Source organism: Diadema setosum, chromosome 7, assembly GCF_964275005.1.
Source record: "Diadema setosum chromosome 7, eeDiaSeto1, whole genome shotgun sequence".
Classification (NCBI taxonomy): Eukaryota; Metazoa; Echinodermata; class Echinoidea; order Diadematoida; family Diadematidae; genus Diadema; species Diadema setosum.
In genome coordinates, this window is record NC_092691.1 from 20104388 (window position 1) to 20124338 (window position 19951).

General features: G+C 39.5%; 1 protein-coding gene across 1 annotated transcript; it reads left to right on the forward strand.

The window, feature by feature from the left end:
* The first annotated feature begins 12172 nt into the window (after window positions 1-12172).
* LOC140231104 (uncharacterized) lies at window positions 12173-14134 on the forward strand. Its single transcript, XM_072311257.1, has 3 exons — window positions 12173-12190; window positions 12602-13554; window positions 13651-14134. Exons 1-3 carry the CDS (start codon window positions 12173-12175, stop codon window positions 14132-14134), a joined length of 1455 nt encoding a protein of 484 aa, XP_072167358.1.
* Window positions 14135-19951: the final 5817 nt, after the last annotated feature.

Genomic DNA, 19951 nt, shown 5'->3' on the forward strand with positions numbered 1-19951 from the left:
TTTGCGCAACTATCATTGCTGCCGACTAAAGCAAGTGTAGATTATTGGATCTCTCATTGCCGCCAGGATAATGTTGGTCCCAGAGGAAAATATTGAATAATTTGTTGGATTTTCTGTGTTCAAAGTAATGCACTGGACCATCTTACTTGGAATAATATACCCTGCCCAGTCCCACATGGACTCTTCATCTGGACATGCAACCCCAAGGTACGTGGGAAGTGAGAGTGATATGGACGTTGCATGATACCTCTCTCGATAAATGAATAGACGGTGTATATCGCAGTGAATTTGTTGTTGATATACTCTTTTGTGGACTTTTGCCACCACAATGTGAAGTTAATTTTTTAAATACTACTCTTCGCGGATCTTCAACAGCTATTACACCTCCAAAACCATGCCTCCATCTTAGAGACTAAAGCTGTACAAACATATTTCTTTTCCGGATGCCGAACGTTCGCAATTTTCAACGAAATTCTGCCATATGATTAATCATCTGTCAATCTAAAACGAATTTTATCATCATCTCTCATATCCAGTCTATGCATGACTCTGAAACATTGATACTTTGTACATTGTGAACTCAACGTCATTTTCATCGTCCTGGCGCAAGTAAAAGAAAAATGGCGCCAGTTCCCAGAACAGTTGACGAGGCCATTAACAAAATAATGAGCAGTGAACGCTTGACCGAAACTATCCGACAAGCAGTCAAAGAAGCTGCGAGCCAAGCATTCGCTGAATTGATGGACCAGCTTGAAAAGCAAAAGAGCAGAATAATGGACTTGGAATCGGTTCAACAGTCCCAGAAAAAAGAAATTGCGAAGCTAAACGGGTTAGTCGAAGGGTATGAATCCCGCATCTCCCGCCTGGAAAATGACACAAACAATCTCGAACAATATTCGAAACGAAACTGCATTCTCTTCTTCGGGGTTCCCGAGACAAAAGAGGAAGACACAACTCAGCTGGTCTGTAAAATAGCGCGGGAGAAACTACGAATCGACTTACAACCTTCTGCCATTGACAGATCGCATCGGCTTCAACGACGTAGCCAAGGCAACGACGCGAACGATGCGCCACCTAGCGACCGAAGGCAAACAAGGAGCGGGCAACGAGATGGAAGCAGTCAAGGCAGCTCCCCGTCTACAGCACCGCGACCACTTTTGGTGAAGTTCATATCCTACCAAAGCAGACAGCTGGTCATCAAAAATCGAAAGCTCCTGAAAGGCTCACGGTTGTCAATACAAGAACATCTAACTAGAAAAAATCAGGACCTACTCGCGAAAACGAGAGCCAATCCGTCAGTCAAAGAGGCTTGGACATCAGACGGCAGAATTGTTGCGCTAGTTCGAGCAACGGGTGGAAAATACATCACTCGTGGGATCCGCGGAGTAAAGGATCTTCCTGCAAGCTATATTGAAGAAAAATAATAAAGGTTGACTGCGATACTCTGGTGTTGAATACTTCTGTGTGATTTGGATATTTTAATGATTTGTCGTTTTTGTTTTTGTTTTTGTTTTAAGCTTTTGCTTTTGCTTTGTTAATCTGTTTAATGATTGTCAGGATTTTTTTTGGGTGGTTAATCTGGGAATAAGGTAACGAGGGATTTTTTTTTCTTCTGGATAATGTTGATATCATACCCATGTGTCATAATCTATGCCAAAAGTCCGTTAAAAGAAATTAAAGAGCATTACTGTGTGTAGATTGTCATCTTTGGTGCCACTTCAGATGTACGTCTGTGTCTGAAGCTGTCTTTAACTCAGATAATGATTGGATATGTGATCCCTGTCTACTTTCAGAACTTCCATTCAGTATATGCCTAGACGAGCCTGAATGTGAGCGAGATAAGTCAATTAACCATCCTTCTTTGTTATATGCAAATGTAAACGATGAAATTGATCCGTATCCCTCTGAACGCAGTGAGGTAGATGAGAAACTTCACTCTTTATCCTCAAGTAAAGGTCTTGTTATATCACATCTAAATGTCTGTTCACTTACTAAGCATTTTGATGAGATAAAACTGTTATTATTACATTCTAAAATAGATATTTTCACTTTAAGTGAAACTCATTTATTTGATTTAATCGATAATAGTGAGCTTTATATAAAGAATTGTAATTTAGAAAGATTAGATAGGAATCGATCAGGTGGAGGCATTGCATTGTATATCAATGACAACATCAATTATCGTATGAGATATGACTTAATGCATGATAATTTAGAATGCATGGTAGCTGAAATATGCCTAGAAAGACAAAAACCATTTCTGGTTGTAACCTTATATCGACCACCGAATGCAAGATCAGAAATTTTTTACCTCATACAAGAATGTTTTGAAGTTCTGGAAGACACAGGATCATCCTTGGAGACCTTAATTGTGACATGCTGTCGAGTCCTAAGAAGTGGCAGGCAGAAAAATTATCTGATATTGTAAATGATTTTAATTGTCAACAAATAATAAAAGAGCCGACTAGAGTAACAGATTTATCTCAAACACTAATTGATGTGATTATAACAAATGATTGTTCAAAACTATATACAAGATTTGGGGATTGTGCGGTTAACAATCAGTGACCATTATATGGTTTACTACGTCAGAGGTAGGCAAAAAGAAAAGCCACAAAAGCATAAGTTTAAGTATTTTCGAAATTGGAAAAAAAGTGAACTGGGACGTTGTAAAACAAGAGTTTAATGAACTGAAGTGGGAGAATGTTTTGACATGTTCTGATTGCCAGATTTCTTGTGACAATTTATATCAAACTATCACAGATAGAATTGAAAAACATGCTCCCCCAAAGAAATGCCGAATAACAAATAAAATTTCTCCCTGGATGACATCTGAAATACTGGGTCTGATACGAGAGAGGGACGAAAAGAAAGTGAAAGCAAAAAATACCTGTTCAGAAAAGGATTGGTATGAATACAAATCGCTCAGAAACAAAATCACGTCAATCATTCGCAAACGAAAACGTGAATTCATTGCATCATGTATCAAGGAGAATAATGGAGATCGAAATTCGATGTGGGCGTCACTCAAGCATTTACTTCCAAACAAAATAACGCACTCTCTGGTCAATTCAGTCAAACTAGGTGATGATCACTACGTCACAAACCCCAAAGAAATTGTGAATGCATTTAATACTCACTTTGTTAATGTAGGTAAGAATGTTCAGAGTGAAATACCTCACGCGGAAAAGTCTGCATTGGATTTCCTTACTCAATTAGAAGATTCATTTCAGTTTCATGAGGTTTCAGTTCAGAAGGTCACTGATCTGTTGAAAAGTCTCCCCAAGGGTAAAGGTTGTGGACCTGATAATATATCAGCCGAATTAATTCATGAAATATTACCATACATAGTTGTACCTCTTCATCATATCATAAATTTATCTCTGAAGAGTGAGGATGTACCAGAAAACTGGAAAATTTCAAAAGTAACTCCCATATTTAAAAAAGGTAGCAGAGAAGTTATGGACAACTACAGACCAATTTCCCTTATGTCTGTATTAGCTAAAGTTATTGAAAAGATAGTATTTTAACAAATGTATAAATATGTCACGGATAAAAAAATCTTAATCGAAAACCAATCGGGTTTCCGACCTCATCACTCCACCTATACTGCAGTTTTGAATACAACAGAAGATGTTTTAAATAATGTGGATGAAGGATTGCTTACTGGCATGGTAATGTTAGATTTAAAAAAAGCTTTTGATAGTATAGTTCATCAGATTCTTCTGGATAAACTTTATTTCATTGGCATACGGGGTACTACCCACAAGTGGTTTAATTCTCTCGTTCTCAGTACGTTTACATGAATGGAATACGATCAGAGAAGGCTACAGTTGAATGTGGGATACCACAAGGGTCTGTACTCGGCCCGATACTGTTTTCAATATACATTAATGATCTCGGTAAAGTAGTACAAAAATCGAAATTATCATTGTATGCAGATGATACTTGTATATATTACAGTTCCAAGAATGTACCTGAAATTAAGTCAAGTCTTGAAAGTGACTTACAAGCTATATCGAAATGGCTTGCTTGCAATAAACTTAAGTTGAATTTAGTAGAATGTGAATTTTTACTAATTGGTACACGAAATCGCCTGAAGAAGGTATAGATAAAACGATTACGATATCGTTAGATAGTGATGTGATTAAGAGAGTAAAAACTACAAAATATCTCGGCATTGTTATCGATGAGTATTTGGAATGGGGAGCACATGTTAAACACATGAAGTCCAAGATTGTTAAATGTGTATACCTTTTAAAGAGGATTGGATCGTATATATCTCAGAATGAAGCGCTGATACTATATAAAACATTGATACAATGTCATTTGGATTATTGTGATGGAGTTTGGGGAAACACTGGAAAGGGGCATATTGAACAGTTAAACCTATTACAAAAACGAGCACTTAAGATTGTGCTTATGGTGAATAAAAGATACTCAACGGAACAACTTTTCCACCAACTTTAAGATTGATAGAGTTACAGAGAGAATTAATCAAAGAATGTTATTTTTTATGCACAAAATCTTATACGGTGTGGTCCGAGACTATATAAGTCGCAGATTTAGTTTTCGAAATCCTCATTATATTACACGGAAGTCAGAATACAGCATCTGTGTTCCTCGAGCCAAAACAAACTATGGGAAAAGACGATTAGGATACAGGGGGGCAGTGGCCTGGAATAATCTAACTACTGATCTTAAAAGTATAAGATTCATATCTATTTTTAAGAAAAAAATAAGAAATTGTTTAGAATGACATGACAGATAAGTCATACATATAATTTTTTTTAAAGTATTGCATATAATTTCATATTGATGTTTTAATGGATTTTTAGGTATAAATGGTAAATGTTTTGTATGTTTGGGGGTATATATATCATTTGGGAGGGTGGGACGGTGATACATAGTTTGTTATATTTATGTTTATGCTGTGATTATTGTGTAGATTTGTGTTGTGAAAGTTATCATGTTAAACCTTACTTTTGTGGATGAAGTGCAACAAATGTTGATGTTTTTGTTTGTTTTTACTTAAATCATTTCTTATCATGTTAATATGATTTGTGTACACTGATTCACGGCCCCATTGAAAAACAGCATATTTGCTGATTGGGCTTTTTATCCGTGGTAAAATAAAATGAATGAAATGAAATGAAATGAATTTAACCTCGGGAGTCCTACGAAGTCCCGCGCGTATTGAATGTCATTAGTACGCCAAGATGTGCGCGATACCACATGCAAAGGGCCTTTGGGTGGGATGCATGGGGTGCGCCTCTAGCTAGCTAGCTAGCTCTTATGTGTGCCGTATGTGCATGCGCATATGCATGTGGCATTACTTCACTGTACGCTAGGACGAGATCGTGCACCGGCCATGTGTTGAATTATTCCATCGCGGTTCGGACGGGGCGGAGAGGAAACGCCCGATAAACATTGAACTTCATCACGAAGATGACACAACAACACAGGTTCTCTTACATCTGTGCATCTCAGCACTGTGAAAGTCATGCAACAATCTGCGTGAAGACTGGAGCATCGTAACATGTTAGACCGTATCTGCCTTCTGCTTCGTGGCAAGCTACAGCCCTGTCGCGTGGTCGCTGTACACAAGTGTAAGTCGCGACAGGGCTGTACGGTGTGGACACTACGTAATCTCAGTATTCCGGGGCGCCGACTCGATTTTGAATTTATTGCACCATATTTGTTACTAAGAATACATAAGGTAAAAACTTTATCTATTTAGCTACCGTTTTCAGCTATTGATATTGATATACTCATTTTACAACTTACCAAAAATTGCACCTTTTTTAATCCTGTACGCCGCATAAATCGTAGAAATCGCAGAAATGATTCGAAATGTCGGCGCAGCACTGGGCAAAGAGGGCGCTGTCGACTTTGCGGGCGTACAAACTCTAGCAGCGCAATTTGCATCGTTCAAAGCTGGGAAATGTTTGCGTATTTTGAATGGCCCAGCGATGATCACAGCATTCCGGGTTAAGATTGGACTTTTTGCTCAGTGTATATTGCGTGAGAGCTCACTACGGACTGAAATACCATGCTCATAGTCCAAGCATCTCAATTCACGTGAGTGATTCGTACAATTTGTGATAAGAATGTAGAAATTTCCAACATTTGTTGTGTGGCCGTGTTCGAGGGGTTTGGTAGATATGTGTATGGGGTTTACACACCGTCAGACGCTGTGCTAGCGCTAGCGCACGGCGTCTGGTCGGGCTAGAATAGAGTGCGAGTGTGACTCGTCAATGTCGGTGAGAGTGCGAGTAGATCAGTGCACTGCATTGCGCATTGGGTAGGCCCTGCCCGCACGCGCACACAGCAGGCCATACAGGCGGTACATACCACACACTGAAGTGACGTACGCAGGATGGACGTCTACTACTTGCAACAGCCAAGACATGGAAGGTAACGCTAAAATTACCGAAGCCTGACAGGTACGAAGGTAGAATAATCTAGATTCTATTATGATTGAACTCCTCAAGAATTATATTAATTATCAATCATATCCTTTCCTAAGTTCCTAACTGTAGTAACAACTGTTACTAGGCCTAGAACCTACTCAATATTTATAGGCCTAGGCCTACAGTACAACTACAAATAAGCTAGACTCGTGACCGAGTAACTGCGACCAGCAATAACCACCCCACGATATTGTATCAACTGTAACGTGTAGAGACTGTTAGACTGCTACGTCCTGTGTGAAGGAGCGCGCCCGGGGCTAACCTAACCCCGTCGCGGGGCGCTGTAACACAGTAACAGCGCCCCGAAGCATCGCATGCGATTTTTAGGAAGTACTGCGACGCGTACAATTCTGTCACAAACTCACCGTTCAAAACGACACATGGATTCGCAACAAAAAGCCACATGTTGTAATACCATAATGTTGAATATTATAGCCGACTATGTATTACTCACCATTACCTCCGAAAACAAGAGAAATCGCCATCATCTTTGCTGGAACCCCACTCGACACTATCGACACTGCCGCTCGCCATTTTGAAAATATCACGTAAGTAAATTGATCTGGGCATGCGCAAATGAATATTCATGTTTACGTCATCTGCCATATGTACATGTACAATGTTGCTCGTAGTTCTCGGACCATTCATAGCTGTCACTATAGTATCAGTATCATCATCATGGAGTTCAAAGATGCTCTCAAGGAATTAGAGGAGGAGGCTGGAATTAAGTTTAAAGAGGAGCAGGTAGAAATAATGGAAAGCACAGTGAAACAGAAGGACACCTTAATGATATTGCCAACTGGGTTTGGCAAGAGCGTTTGTTTTGGTTTCCATCACCAAATCTTGGATAAAGTGAGTATACAATGACATCAATAAGTACAGTGAAAGTAGCCAACTGAAGCCATACAGGGTACTAGTAATGATTAGATATTTCAAATCATGATAATAATAATCATTATATCATTATCATAATCTTATATAATTTATCAAGCACGGCAGGTTCTGATGACATATTAATAATATTAAAATATTGATCAATTAAAGCAAGCATGGTTATGAGATAAGGAAAAATGATTATTGATTGAACACGAATAGAAAGGCTTAAAAAAGCCATTGCCGGATCAAGCAAGACAGCATCAAAACAATAAAAATGTGTGAATGGGGTCTACAATTTATCTTTCATAGCAATAGGCCTACTGATTAGACATTTATCATCTTACAGTTTAACAATTTGACAAGTTTAACTATTCATGAGAATGAGTACTAGGGACATGACATAATAATTTAGTGCTTATTTTATTCCTAATGCGAATGAGAAGGAAGAGAATAAGTGTATGAATATACTTGTACATTTAGCAATCTAATACATAAAAGGTGTAATCACACACTCGTATGTATAAATAACAATATCAATATGAAGCTATAATTGAGTGTATAGTGTTATTAGATATAGTGTCGATAATAGTGCAAAAGAAAAGAAAAAGAAAGACACTAAATGTTTTGAAAATGACATAGGGAGCAGTGGAATACAATCCCCATGACCATATGGATGGATCTGAAAGGGTTAATTTCTAGTTTTTCATTAACCAATCCATCATACCATTAAGATGAAAGCCAGTCTAAAACTTCATCTATATTTCATGAGAATGAAAAAAAATCCAGGATAACACTGCAAAAATGATAAAATCAGATTTAAAAAAAAGGAAGTTATGACATTCTGATATAAAAATTTCGGAAGACACTTCTTGTCCCGTTGCTATGAATGAATGAATGAATGAATGAATGAATGAATGAATGAATGAATGAAGAAAATGAAGGACTACTCAGAGTCAACTTTATTGATCTCTATATTACAGTACATCCAACTTGTTACACACAAATAATCATTAAACACACATGCGTGCAGACACACACACAATCAAACAGCAAGTGAAATGCCCGAAAGAAAAAGACAGGAAAGGATTCCCATACGGTGGAAGTCTTTGAAAAAAAGAAAGGTCTCTTTAAGAAATAATCAAACAATCCTAAAACATTGAAAATAAACAAGACATGTATGTAACAGAAGTGTATTCAAATCAAATCACAGCAGATAATAAACATGAAGCAAAAATGAATATGAGTCCCCAAGAAGCAGAGCTTGTGAGTGGAGCCCATTGTGAATGTACAACATTTTACAGTGTGAAAGGAAACTTGATTTATAGATGAGACATCTGGGACATTGCCCCTGCAGACTGGGAAAAAACAAACAAACAAAGAAACAAACAAAGAAACAAACATACCCTCTATCATGAAAATCACCTGTTATTTTCTTAATCCGTCATATCTCCAGATGTTCATTATGTGTGCACTTCCTTTATTGCAAATAAATAATGAACCACACATTCGAAATGTGCTTTAAAAACGAAATTAATAAGTGCCGGTAGGCCCGATAGTAAATCAGCGCCCAGCATGCATTCTTTTTTGTTACGTCTCATGAATATTCATTTCAGTTCCCAGCGAGCCGTCCGGTTTTTTTCCACACGCATACATTGCGTATTATAGTATGTGCTACGTTTTATCCATATTCGCGCATGCGCTGTGTAAGTCGTACCACAATACGAAATGCGGTAGGACTACAAAAACCCTCGGATTAAACTCTTTCACTGGGCTCTCAAAACAGATCATATTGTAAATCGACTTCGCCTGCTGTGATTGTAAGTATCTTATCTAAGAGTAAGGCTACTAATTTCAGTGTAAAACCCTGTATTTTGGTCTCTGGTCACCGAAATGCTAAGCCATATCGGGTGCTTCAGTGACAGGTATAGGCTTGCTGTGCGACCCCTTTACGGTACGTATTTGTCCGTATGGGGTCGCTGCTGCGGTTAGGGCTAACCGTGAGGCTAAGGGTAGGGCTACCGTTATGGCTTTAGCTCGTGACTGTTGTTAGGCCTACTGTACTCAGGTCTTATTTAGGCCCAGCCTACACCCTATTGTCTTAAGGGAGAAATGGCATATTGCTCTAGACCCTAGTGGATCTAGAAAAGAAGTGTGAGTCTAGAAACTTCCAAAATCAAACCAGTTAGGGCTTAGTCAAAGAATTGGGGCAGGGGTCTAGAGACCCGAGTAGTGCAGAGGCCCAGGACTAGATCCTAGTAGTACAAGCTACTAACCTTAAGTACATCATCATGATTCATGACTGAATCGAAACAGTATCTAGCGAATCTAACAGTAAGTAGACCCCTCATACGAGTCATTGGCCCTAAAAATAAGGGCCCTAAGGTGTACATGTAGTCCCTGACCCTATGATTATACCATTTATGTAACGTTAGGTAGGCATATTGTAATTTGTAGGCCTACCATAGCCAGAACTCTCTAGACCGTGTCTAGTCCAAAGATGGGCATTTGTACTATAATTAGCGATGCCAGATGATTTTTAACCCGTTGAGGATGAGTCCCGAGTATACTCGGGCAGGCGTCTATGGGAAATGCATGTTGTAGCAAAATCAAACGGTCCTCAACGGTTTGATAATGCTCTGAAGTATATCAAGTGACCACTCATTTTAAAGCTTAAGAAGTCCTCTACGCAATAAGACAACGGTATTTTAGCATTGAGGAACCGTATGCAAATTAGCACATAATTAATGAGATGCAAATTTGCATATTTTCCACCGGCCTGTCCCAGAATAGAGGATGGAAAAAGTTGGTAAAGTTGATATTTTACCTGTGTGAATCAATTAGTAGGGTAGGGGAACCAGTATTCGGTCAGTCCCCGGTATTCGGTCAGCCAGCTGTTTCAACAGCTGTCACATACTCATGAATAATGCATGAACCACGAAACTTGTATGAATCACACAAGAGAACTACACACTCCAACTGTCCAAAGTACACAGGGTACACGGTCATCATCAGATCTGTAACTGACCTCGAAAATTGCCGGCCTCGTCCAACTTTTGGCACTTCCGGGTTCCGTTAGCAGGTGAGTTAATGAGAATAGCCTTACGTAGACTCCTATTACGTAATAACGGTGTGTGTTTGTGGGGTGAATTCAGTATGTATGGAGAGAGCAGAGCCTAGGTGTTCACTCTATCGCAGCGAATTTGCAAATGGCGCTAAATTTGTAAAGCACTGTAGAGATATGCAACACTCCCGTCAAGTGGGGGCGCTACCCCAGTATTCGGTCACGGCAACATTGACGTCTTGCCGAGCCGCTGTGCGGCAAATGTGGGCAAAGACGCTTCGTTCCTCGCAAAGGGAACACGAATCCTGAATGTCTTTCTCTTTTTTTTCTCTCTCTTTCTTGTTATTTTTTTTATCCCTTTATTCAATTCGAAATAAATCAATGTCTTCGTGGATTTTGATGCATAAAAATCTCAGAAGCAGACGCCTCGATACGTTCCTGTGAAAACGTTAATGTGTCGCTGAATAGAAATGGGATGACGATATCGACTATATTTCTCAACGCTCATTAAGAGCAACATACTTTGCTCTAGGCCTAATGCCAAGGTTTCGAAATTAGTTATTATAATCACTATCATAATTATACCTGTAATTATTAAAATTAGAAGTGAGATAATAACCTGAAGCATCAATCAGAGGCAATTGGTCCGTGGCCTGTTAAAATTTAGCGTCACCAAATGAAACGGGATGACGATGTTGACGAAATGTATCATAGCTTTTAGTTACCCTTTGTCATCGTAAATGGAATTTTCATTAATTACAATAAAGACGTTTAGAAATTAGAAACACCATCTTCTCTTTAGTTTATGCTTTTCCTTCATATTCAATGTTTATTTAGGTCGAGCTCTCTATCTTGAATGTTGAATGAATATAAGATTATACAAATTAGGGCCTATATATTCCTACATATTGAGAAACTGACTCCAAAGTATATGCAATATGCATAGGGCTACATTAAACTGACTAGTCGGCCTTGTGTTAGATTATTATGAAAAATATACCGACCATCGTGACAGTACTTTGGCATAGGCCCTAGATATTTGTAATGTACTTATTGCATTTACTAAATGTGAAAAGTGACTTAGGCTTTGCTTTGTAAAGATAATTCTCTTGAATTAAGTAGCGGACCCTCTCTTTTTTAGCGGAGTTTTCTAACTTGTATTCCTTATGTATTATAAAAAGCTTGCCTTCATTGAAACTTTGAATCCCCGTTGTGTATCCTTTTTTCTATGACATGTTTATCATTACTTTCCACACGAAGGTTATCAGAATGCCGCGAAACGCCTACTGTAACTACACTCAAGAGCAGGTTGATAACGCAGTGGAGAGGGTGAGGGTGGACAAAATGACAATCAGGAGGGCGGCGCAGGTGTACGGCGTTCCCAAGTCAACGCTCATCGACAAAGTAAGTATACTGTCTTTAATCTTTATTCTAACAACATACTTACGTAAGAAATTGCTGCCCCTCCCCCCCCCCCTCCCGCCTCTTGCATCGTTGATTTCATTGTACTTTCTCCTTGCCTGTATCCATTCAGATGTCTGGAAGGACGCCGGTCGACACTCACCAAGGACCATGTCCGTACCTGTCGTTGGCGGAGGAAGCCAAACTTGCGACGTGGGCGGCGCGGATGGCGAGAATTGGATTCGGAATCAATCGACTGGAGCTGCGGCAGGTGAGCCGACACCATAATCGATTTATAACTAAGATGATGATAATCATGACAATATCATTCATGATAATGAAATTGATAACAGTGGGGAGAATGATTGCGACTCTGATTGTAATGATGTAAAATAAGATGATGCTTAAAATGACAAAAACATCCAGTTGTGTATTGATGATGGCGACGATGATGTCAAAAATTGATGGTGAACGTGGTGACGATTGACAATGGTATACATGTAGGCCTGCTGTTGCTACAACTTCTATTTTTGACTACTCAAGTTTGTTGAGAATGAAAATGGCTTTAAGTTGTCTCGAACACTATGGGTTTTGTGGTCACTTAACGCCCTTATCATTCTCAACCGACGTCTTATAATATTGTGATGTTGGTCGGCAAGCATGAAACCAATACCAGTCGGATCCGGTTTGAAGAATCCAAGAAGATGAATACATTGATGAAGTCGTCGTCAATCACTCTGGACATACAGTCATGTCCTCCCCTCCCTATCTTCATTGTCGCATTCAATAGACTGTCCGGAAGATTGTCCTTGACGATGGCCGGGAAACTCCCTTTAAAGATGGGATGCCGGGGAAAAAATGGCTGGCTGGGTTCATGAGGAGGCATCCCGAACTGTCGGAAAGAAAGCCTGAGCTCCTCGGCGGAGAAAGAGCAGTGGTGTCAAGTGAAAAGATTGACAGGTTCTACGCCGACCTTCACGACTACCTCGAGCAGAAAGGATGTCTGTCTATCCTGTCATCTCCTGACAGGATGTTCAACTGTGACGAAACTGGCTTCGCGTTGTGCGGGAAGATGTGCCGTGTTCTCGCGACCAAAGGCAGCCGCACAGTGAGTGCCGTTGGATCGAGCGACAAAAGCCAAGTCACTGTTCTTGCGACCATCTCGGCTTCTGGGGATGCCCTGCCACCAACCATCGTTCTCGCCGGGAAGCGTTTCCGGGAGAATCCTCTTGAAAATGGTCCAAAGGGAGCCTTCCTAGGGAGAAGCGATAATGGATGGATGAACAGTGAGGTGTTCTATGAATACGTTGCAAACAGCTTCATCCCATGGCTGGAAGAGCACAAGATCCCAAAGCCTGTGTTGCTCTTGGTCGATGGACACAGCAGCCACGTTGCATACCACGTGGGGCAGCTCTGCAATGAAGCCGGTGTCGAGCTGTACCCACTACCGTCCCACGCATCGCATGTAATTCAGCCCTGCGATGTATCGTTCTTCAAGCCTCTAAAGTCAGCTTGGGCCCGAGCAGAGCGGCAGTGGCGTCAAGAACATGGAGGAACAGGTGTCACTAAGTACTCGTTTGCCAGTGCTTTCCGCGGCCCCTGGGAAGAAGTTGCGAAGAGGAGGGACATGATCAGGAAGGCGTTCAGGGCGACAGGTCTTTTCCCGTTTTCGAGGGAATTTGCGAGGGAGAAGCTCGCCCCATCTTCAGTGTTCATCGGTGACCCTGGAGCATCAAACGCCCACGACCCCGCCCCCGTCCCTGGCACAACCCCTACCCCCGCCCCCGCCCCTGCCTCTACCCCTACCCCCGCCCCTGCCTCCACCCCCACCCCCGCCCCCGCCCCAACCCCCACCCCCGGCTCATCAGGTGACGCTGGCCCTTCGACCACAGGAGGTCAGGGTGCTCGTCTGACACTCGACAAGCACCTGAGATACCCTGTAATCAACAGGTCAACCAAGAAGAGGAAGACAGGACGAGAGGATCTCCCGAAGTGTATCAGTAGTGACGCGTATCTGCAATACCTGAAGGAGAAACAGGATGCCAAGGAAAGAGAGGAGGAAAGAAAGAAAAAGAGGAAAGAGGAGAGAGAGGCGAAGAAGGCGGCCAAGGAGGGAGGAAAAAGAAAGGAGAAGAAGAAGAACGTAGAAGCTATCGACGAAAACGTGTGCCCGGAATGTGCCGGCCGTTATGATGACGACCCCGAAGAGTGGGTAGGTTGTTCTTACTGTACACGATGGTTTCATGTCGTTTGCTGCGACGGTCTCGACGGACTAACGGATGAGGAAATCGAAGCCATCGACTTTAAGTGCCGCTATTGTTGAGTTTCTTTGTGCCACATGAACACTCTGTAAACATTTATGATTTTCAGAGTCTTGCAACTTTTTTTTTTTCTATTCCCTTTTACGCTTTCATGCCGAGATATGTGTGTGTGTGTGGGGGGGGGGGGGCAGTTGTCAACGTATCACACAAGTTCAGATCATTTTCCCCAAAAGCTCAGTGCAGCCTTTTCAGTTGTTTAGTTTAAACCTATATAAGCATATGTCTTTCTTTCTTTTTCCTAGTATTCAACTGTGTATAGAGCTTACGTTGCAGTAGGCCTATCATTTCTTTTTCTGATTCTGCATAGCAATTTCCATTTTTCAGGAACGAATAATTTGCTGTGTAATTTCACTTCAGATTATACTGGAATATATTTTATAATGTATCTTTGTATATGTCTTAGCAAATGATTTTGCTTTTCATTCTCAGCAGACAGGGTTCCTGCGATATCATTTCTGTTTATTGTCTTGTAGTGCAATATTCATTTGTGTATTTTTAAGTCCAGGTAATGTAAAATTGGTTTCAGTATATTCTATTTGTTGGCTGAACGCCATATGAATTAATGTTGTCAGTAATATCATCTTTCCTCTGAATAGAAACTTACAATATTGTTTGCAAAGCAATTACAGAAATAATATCTGTATGTCTACGAAAACTACATTCCTACATGTTGGGACTGCCATTATCTTGCCGTTTCATCCGCTGAAATGAAAAAAAAAATGAAGAGCAAATACGTCTGAATTATATATCAGAATTTCAACAAATACTTTATATGCTGTCCTTTGCGTTTGTTGTCGAAGGTTCAATGGATTGACGAAAGTCTCGATTGAGATATTGTCTGAGTGCGATGAGTGGTTGGATGATTAGTCTTATTAACGTTTTAATGTTTGAAAAAGTGGTGTTAAATTGAGTTTATCCACGAAATCGTTGATTGTCTGAGTAAAGGATACTTTTAAGAGCAGAGTGTGACAAACATAACAGGACAATAGTTTAACTCTAGAAAGAAACTTATGACGAATGCAATTGTCATATATTTTATTCATTTCATATATCAAGAAATAATATAGGCCTATGTATTAAAAAAAAAACGTACCAATTTAGTAAATGAACATTTCGCAATGATCCAAAGGACTTAAAAGTGGAATACAATCTCCAAATATAATGCACATGAGTAACAAAAGGAAAAAAAGTATTTTCATAAGCATATTCAAGTTTAAAGCGCTCTTACATTTAAGGAAAGAAAAGACAATATCAAAACATCACGCAAGTCAAAATAAAAAGGAAATGAAAAGAGCATCTCGTAACGAAACAAAATAGGGCCTATAAGAGTCCGACGTATACATAAACAAACAACAAAATGATTTAGAGAAATAACCAGATGTCACTGGCACATCAACAACAAACAAAGAAAAAAAAAATGAAGAAGAATCAAACGATGCTGCACCTCTAGGTCTACAAAAATCACGGCGAAGCATATTATATTGCGCCATCTTTTGGCGAACATTATGGCATCGACGCTTTCACATCCCTTTTTTTTCACCCTCTCTGTCTGCTCGGAGTAAATTATTGTTTTCACACTAAAGACTACGAAATAAAGATAGTAAAAAAAGTGCATTTTATGTTAATTTTTCATTTCAGAGACACTGTCCGGAAGCAGAATAAAGATAAAGTGAAGATTCGACGCAGGAAATACAGCGCACATCGCGTGGCAGAATGCTGCGCTAATTGCGTGACCGAATACTGGGGACCGTGACCGAATACCGGGGAAAAAAGTACTCTCGTTTTCTCGGGCGATTAATTGCTCAAGGATACTTTATATTTTCAGTGACCTCATAAATCTGTTAGACGACCTTTTTTCCTTTCTTTTCATGGGTGGAGTGTTACAGAAGTGAGGTATGTATGCATAATCCAAGCGATTTCCCCTTAAGTGACCGAATACTGGTTCCGCTACCCTAGTCGGTTTCAAACATACTAGGAATACAAAAAGTATATCTAGACACCAAGAACTTGGATAATAAATCGGAATGAATTTGCATAACTACATCGGCAGGAATTATATAGATTGTCTATGGTATGTACATGATTAACTTGCAAATGTTTGTGTACTTGGAAATTGCCATTTTTGAGAGCTAAATTCTCGGCAAACTTATACAGATTGTAAAACGTAATGAATTTGAGTAACCTGCTTTATGCAGTAATGAATATTACCTTTTCAATATTTCTTTAGCATTGACGATCCATATGCAAATTAGCACATAATTAATGAGATGCAAATTTGCATATTTTCCACCAGTCTGTCCCAGAATAGAGGATGGTGGAAAAAGTTTGGTAAAGTTGTTTTTTTGCCTGTGTGAATCAATTAAATATAGTCAGAAGTCAATTTTCAACATACTAGGCCTACAAAAAAGTCTAGACACCAAGAACTTGGATAATAAATCTGAACAAATTTGCATAATTAATATTACATCGGCATGAATAAATGTATACAGTATACAATTGTACATGTACACGATGTAACTTGTGTACTTGGAAACTGCTGTTTTTAAGAACTAAATTCTCTGCAAACTTATACAGATTGTAAAACATGTAATTCATGTAATGAACCTGCTTTATGCAGTAATGAATATGCGTGAATTACCTTTTCATATTTTCCCCCCACAGCCTCAGGTGAAAAAGGTGGCAATGCTAAACTGACGTCCCAGTGACAGCAGAGTGTCCTGATGACGAACACTACACAATGAATGCTTTTAGACTTCATAAAGAATCCATAAAATCTTACTGATTGTCATTTATCAACTTGTTCTCATAGCTGGCTTCCAATAGTGATGGTAAGTTGGTATAAACAGGAGTAGAAGTAACAGCAGCAAGACTGTAGCGGAGCAAGAAAGTGAGGAGATGTTGCTGATCAGCTATGGCATTGAGACTTGCACCAGGATTGATTCTGTACAGGCCTACAAGTTGAAAGACAGAAAATGTCTTGATCAACTCTCTAAAAGAAATGAAAAAAGTCATAGGCTACAATTATTTGAAAATAACATAAAACATAACTTGATAAAAGATATAAACAGAATAAGCCAATATTTAATTCAGTGTGTTTTTTTTTAGTTTTTTACCTTAGCAAATAATTTTTAAATCTCCCTGCGTATAATCCTCAAGCAGCTTGTATGAATATATTGCCTCGTCACTGTCGTACTTCACATTAAACCATTCTGGGTATCCCAGGACTTGGGATACCACACGGTCGTTGAATTCAAGAAACAGTGACAATTAGCAAGAGAAAAAGAATCAAGGTTCCACCTGCTTTTCTTTTTGGAGGTCTACCAGGTTTTTGTGTCCTGAAATAGGGGTATAACCTGCATGTTGTGCACTCTGCTGAGTTACTTGGCTAGTCCCCTTGTTTCAATCCAATCATAAATGTTTGTGTCAGAGTCAATACTTCTACCTCTGCTAAATGTCCATGTCTGCCCTTGGTAGTGCCATCATACTTCAGAGTTAAATTTGTGTTCCCGTCTAGTTCCTCACAAATCTGCTAGTGACTTATTGCTTTCATTTCAGATGCCATTCGATACTGGGTGGATCTGGAAGGCAAAGGGCCTAGGCGCCCACCTGTGACCATTCCGACGGTTTTGATGAAATTCCAACAGTGTTATCTGAGATTCCTTGGTCCTGCGGGATAAGAACATAGTCTTGACTGTTTTCACATCTAGTTTCCTCCACCTTTAAGTGAATTTTCATTGAATTTTCCTTTGACTTTAACATGTTGCAGTACGAAGGCTGTGGAAGATTAATTTTATCCTTGACCCATTTCTGGTTATTGCAGGAGACGAAGTTGCATTTGCTCAGGTCTACATAATAGACCCTGTCTATTATGACTGACCACAGATTACATACCCTTTTACAAATTTGCTCCCTTGTACCCCATTTTCGTAGTTGGAAATGGGACTAAACGTTCACCTTAAGATAACAAAATATACCATCATGCTTTAAGGCTGCCCGATCATGCCCAATGCCAGGGCATGTCTGTACATGTCAAATTTGTTGTTCCCCTGCAGCTGCTGTGGCAGAGTGTGCCTGCATACCTACTTATATTGCTTCACAAGAGGGAACAGAAGTAGGAGTTCAAAACTTCAAATGACCTTCTTCCTCTTTCGTTTGAGTTTGAAGCAGTTTTACCAAAGTGCTGCATCTACATGTAGTTTACTGTAGCAGAGCTTGGGTTTTCAAAACCTAGGTCGTCTGAAGATAGCGTTTCTTCTGCTGTCAGCTTAACTTCTGAACTAATCCATATTTGCACAAAATTTTGAACGGACTATGATATAGTCATTTCATCAATTTCTTGACAATTTGCTCTTGTCTGGTAAAGTGAGGACTTCCATCAGTTACTTTCTCTCCAAGCTGCAGTTGGAGGCCTTCTTCACCGTTGCAGGAACATACCACCTTCAAATGCTGTAGGCACAGACCGCTACCAGCACATTTGTTTGCCATGTAGTGTGTAAGTACCTTCAGCTTCACCAGGGGAGCAAATGAACTTGTGTTTCTTCTTTCGTTGTATAGTAAAGAAAGTAAGAACAAGTAGTGTTATTGTTTCGGTTAAATTTAAACTGGACTTAATGAAATCATGTGTAATCATAACATTAACAAGAGCCATAATGAGTCTTGCTTACTGGTGCCAAACAAATGTTTGGCTAGTAATTGAATCTTCCAATTCTGGCACATGAAATCTGATCAATACTGTAATTTGTACAGTTAATTTAAGCCATGATACTACATCATCACTTTCTTACAACCCCAACACTAACAACATCCTAAGTATAATAAATGAGGTAAGATCATGGTAGTATTAGTAATGAAATCTAAGAGGCTTTTTGATATCGTGCAACAATACTTCTGCCATGCTACATTGCTTGTGATCATGTTATTTCAAATTGTAACCAAAAAAAAAAAAAAAAATCACAGCATTTCTTCATATCAGCCAATCACAAAGCAGAATTCTAACTTGTCATGGCACCTGCCATTTCAGCAAAGATGTGCTATCATAGCAACTTTTATGGAACAGGGGGAATGGTGATCAAATGTACTTTAATTTGCATCGCAGTACTGTCAAATACTCTCGAAGTAATAGTTAGCCACACAAACTTTGTATTATTCTACAACAGAAGTCAGAAATGAGTTGCCATAGCAATGCCTTGCAATGACTGCAGTAAAAATAAAGTATGTCACACACTATTACACTTTACAGTTCCCCCCAAAAAAAGTATACGAAGATTCATTTTCTTAGTATTATTTGGTCTGTAAATGACTCTTTCCTGAGCCAATCAATAGTGACTCTTCTACAGGTTTACTTACTTGCAAGTTCTTTTGCAGTTGGCTTGTTTCACCCTCTCTTGCCTATTTCTCTCCTTTGCTGTCAAGAAACCAATCTTTTTATGAAGGTATATTTACAGGTCTCCTTGCCTATGAGCAATTAATAACAATAATAATAATAGTAATAATGATAATAAACAAATAAATACAAAGAGTAACATACTTGTACATTGAGGAAATTTGACTATGGGGGACTGTAATTTTCACATTTAACATGTTCAATCTAGATACAACCAAACTTCCCTTGAAGTTGGAATATGTGCTACATGTATGCTAACTTTCCATTGTGTGTGTAAAAGGCCAGTTTACAATACAACATGTTCAATTTATGGATGCATCCAACAAAATTTGCATTTCAATATGTGGAATCAAGTTTACATGTTGGTGCTATGTCGGGCAAACCTCTTAGGCAAGCTTTCTTGTTGTCATTAGCAATGTTATAAGAGTTGTAGGCA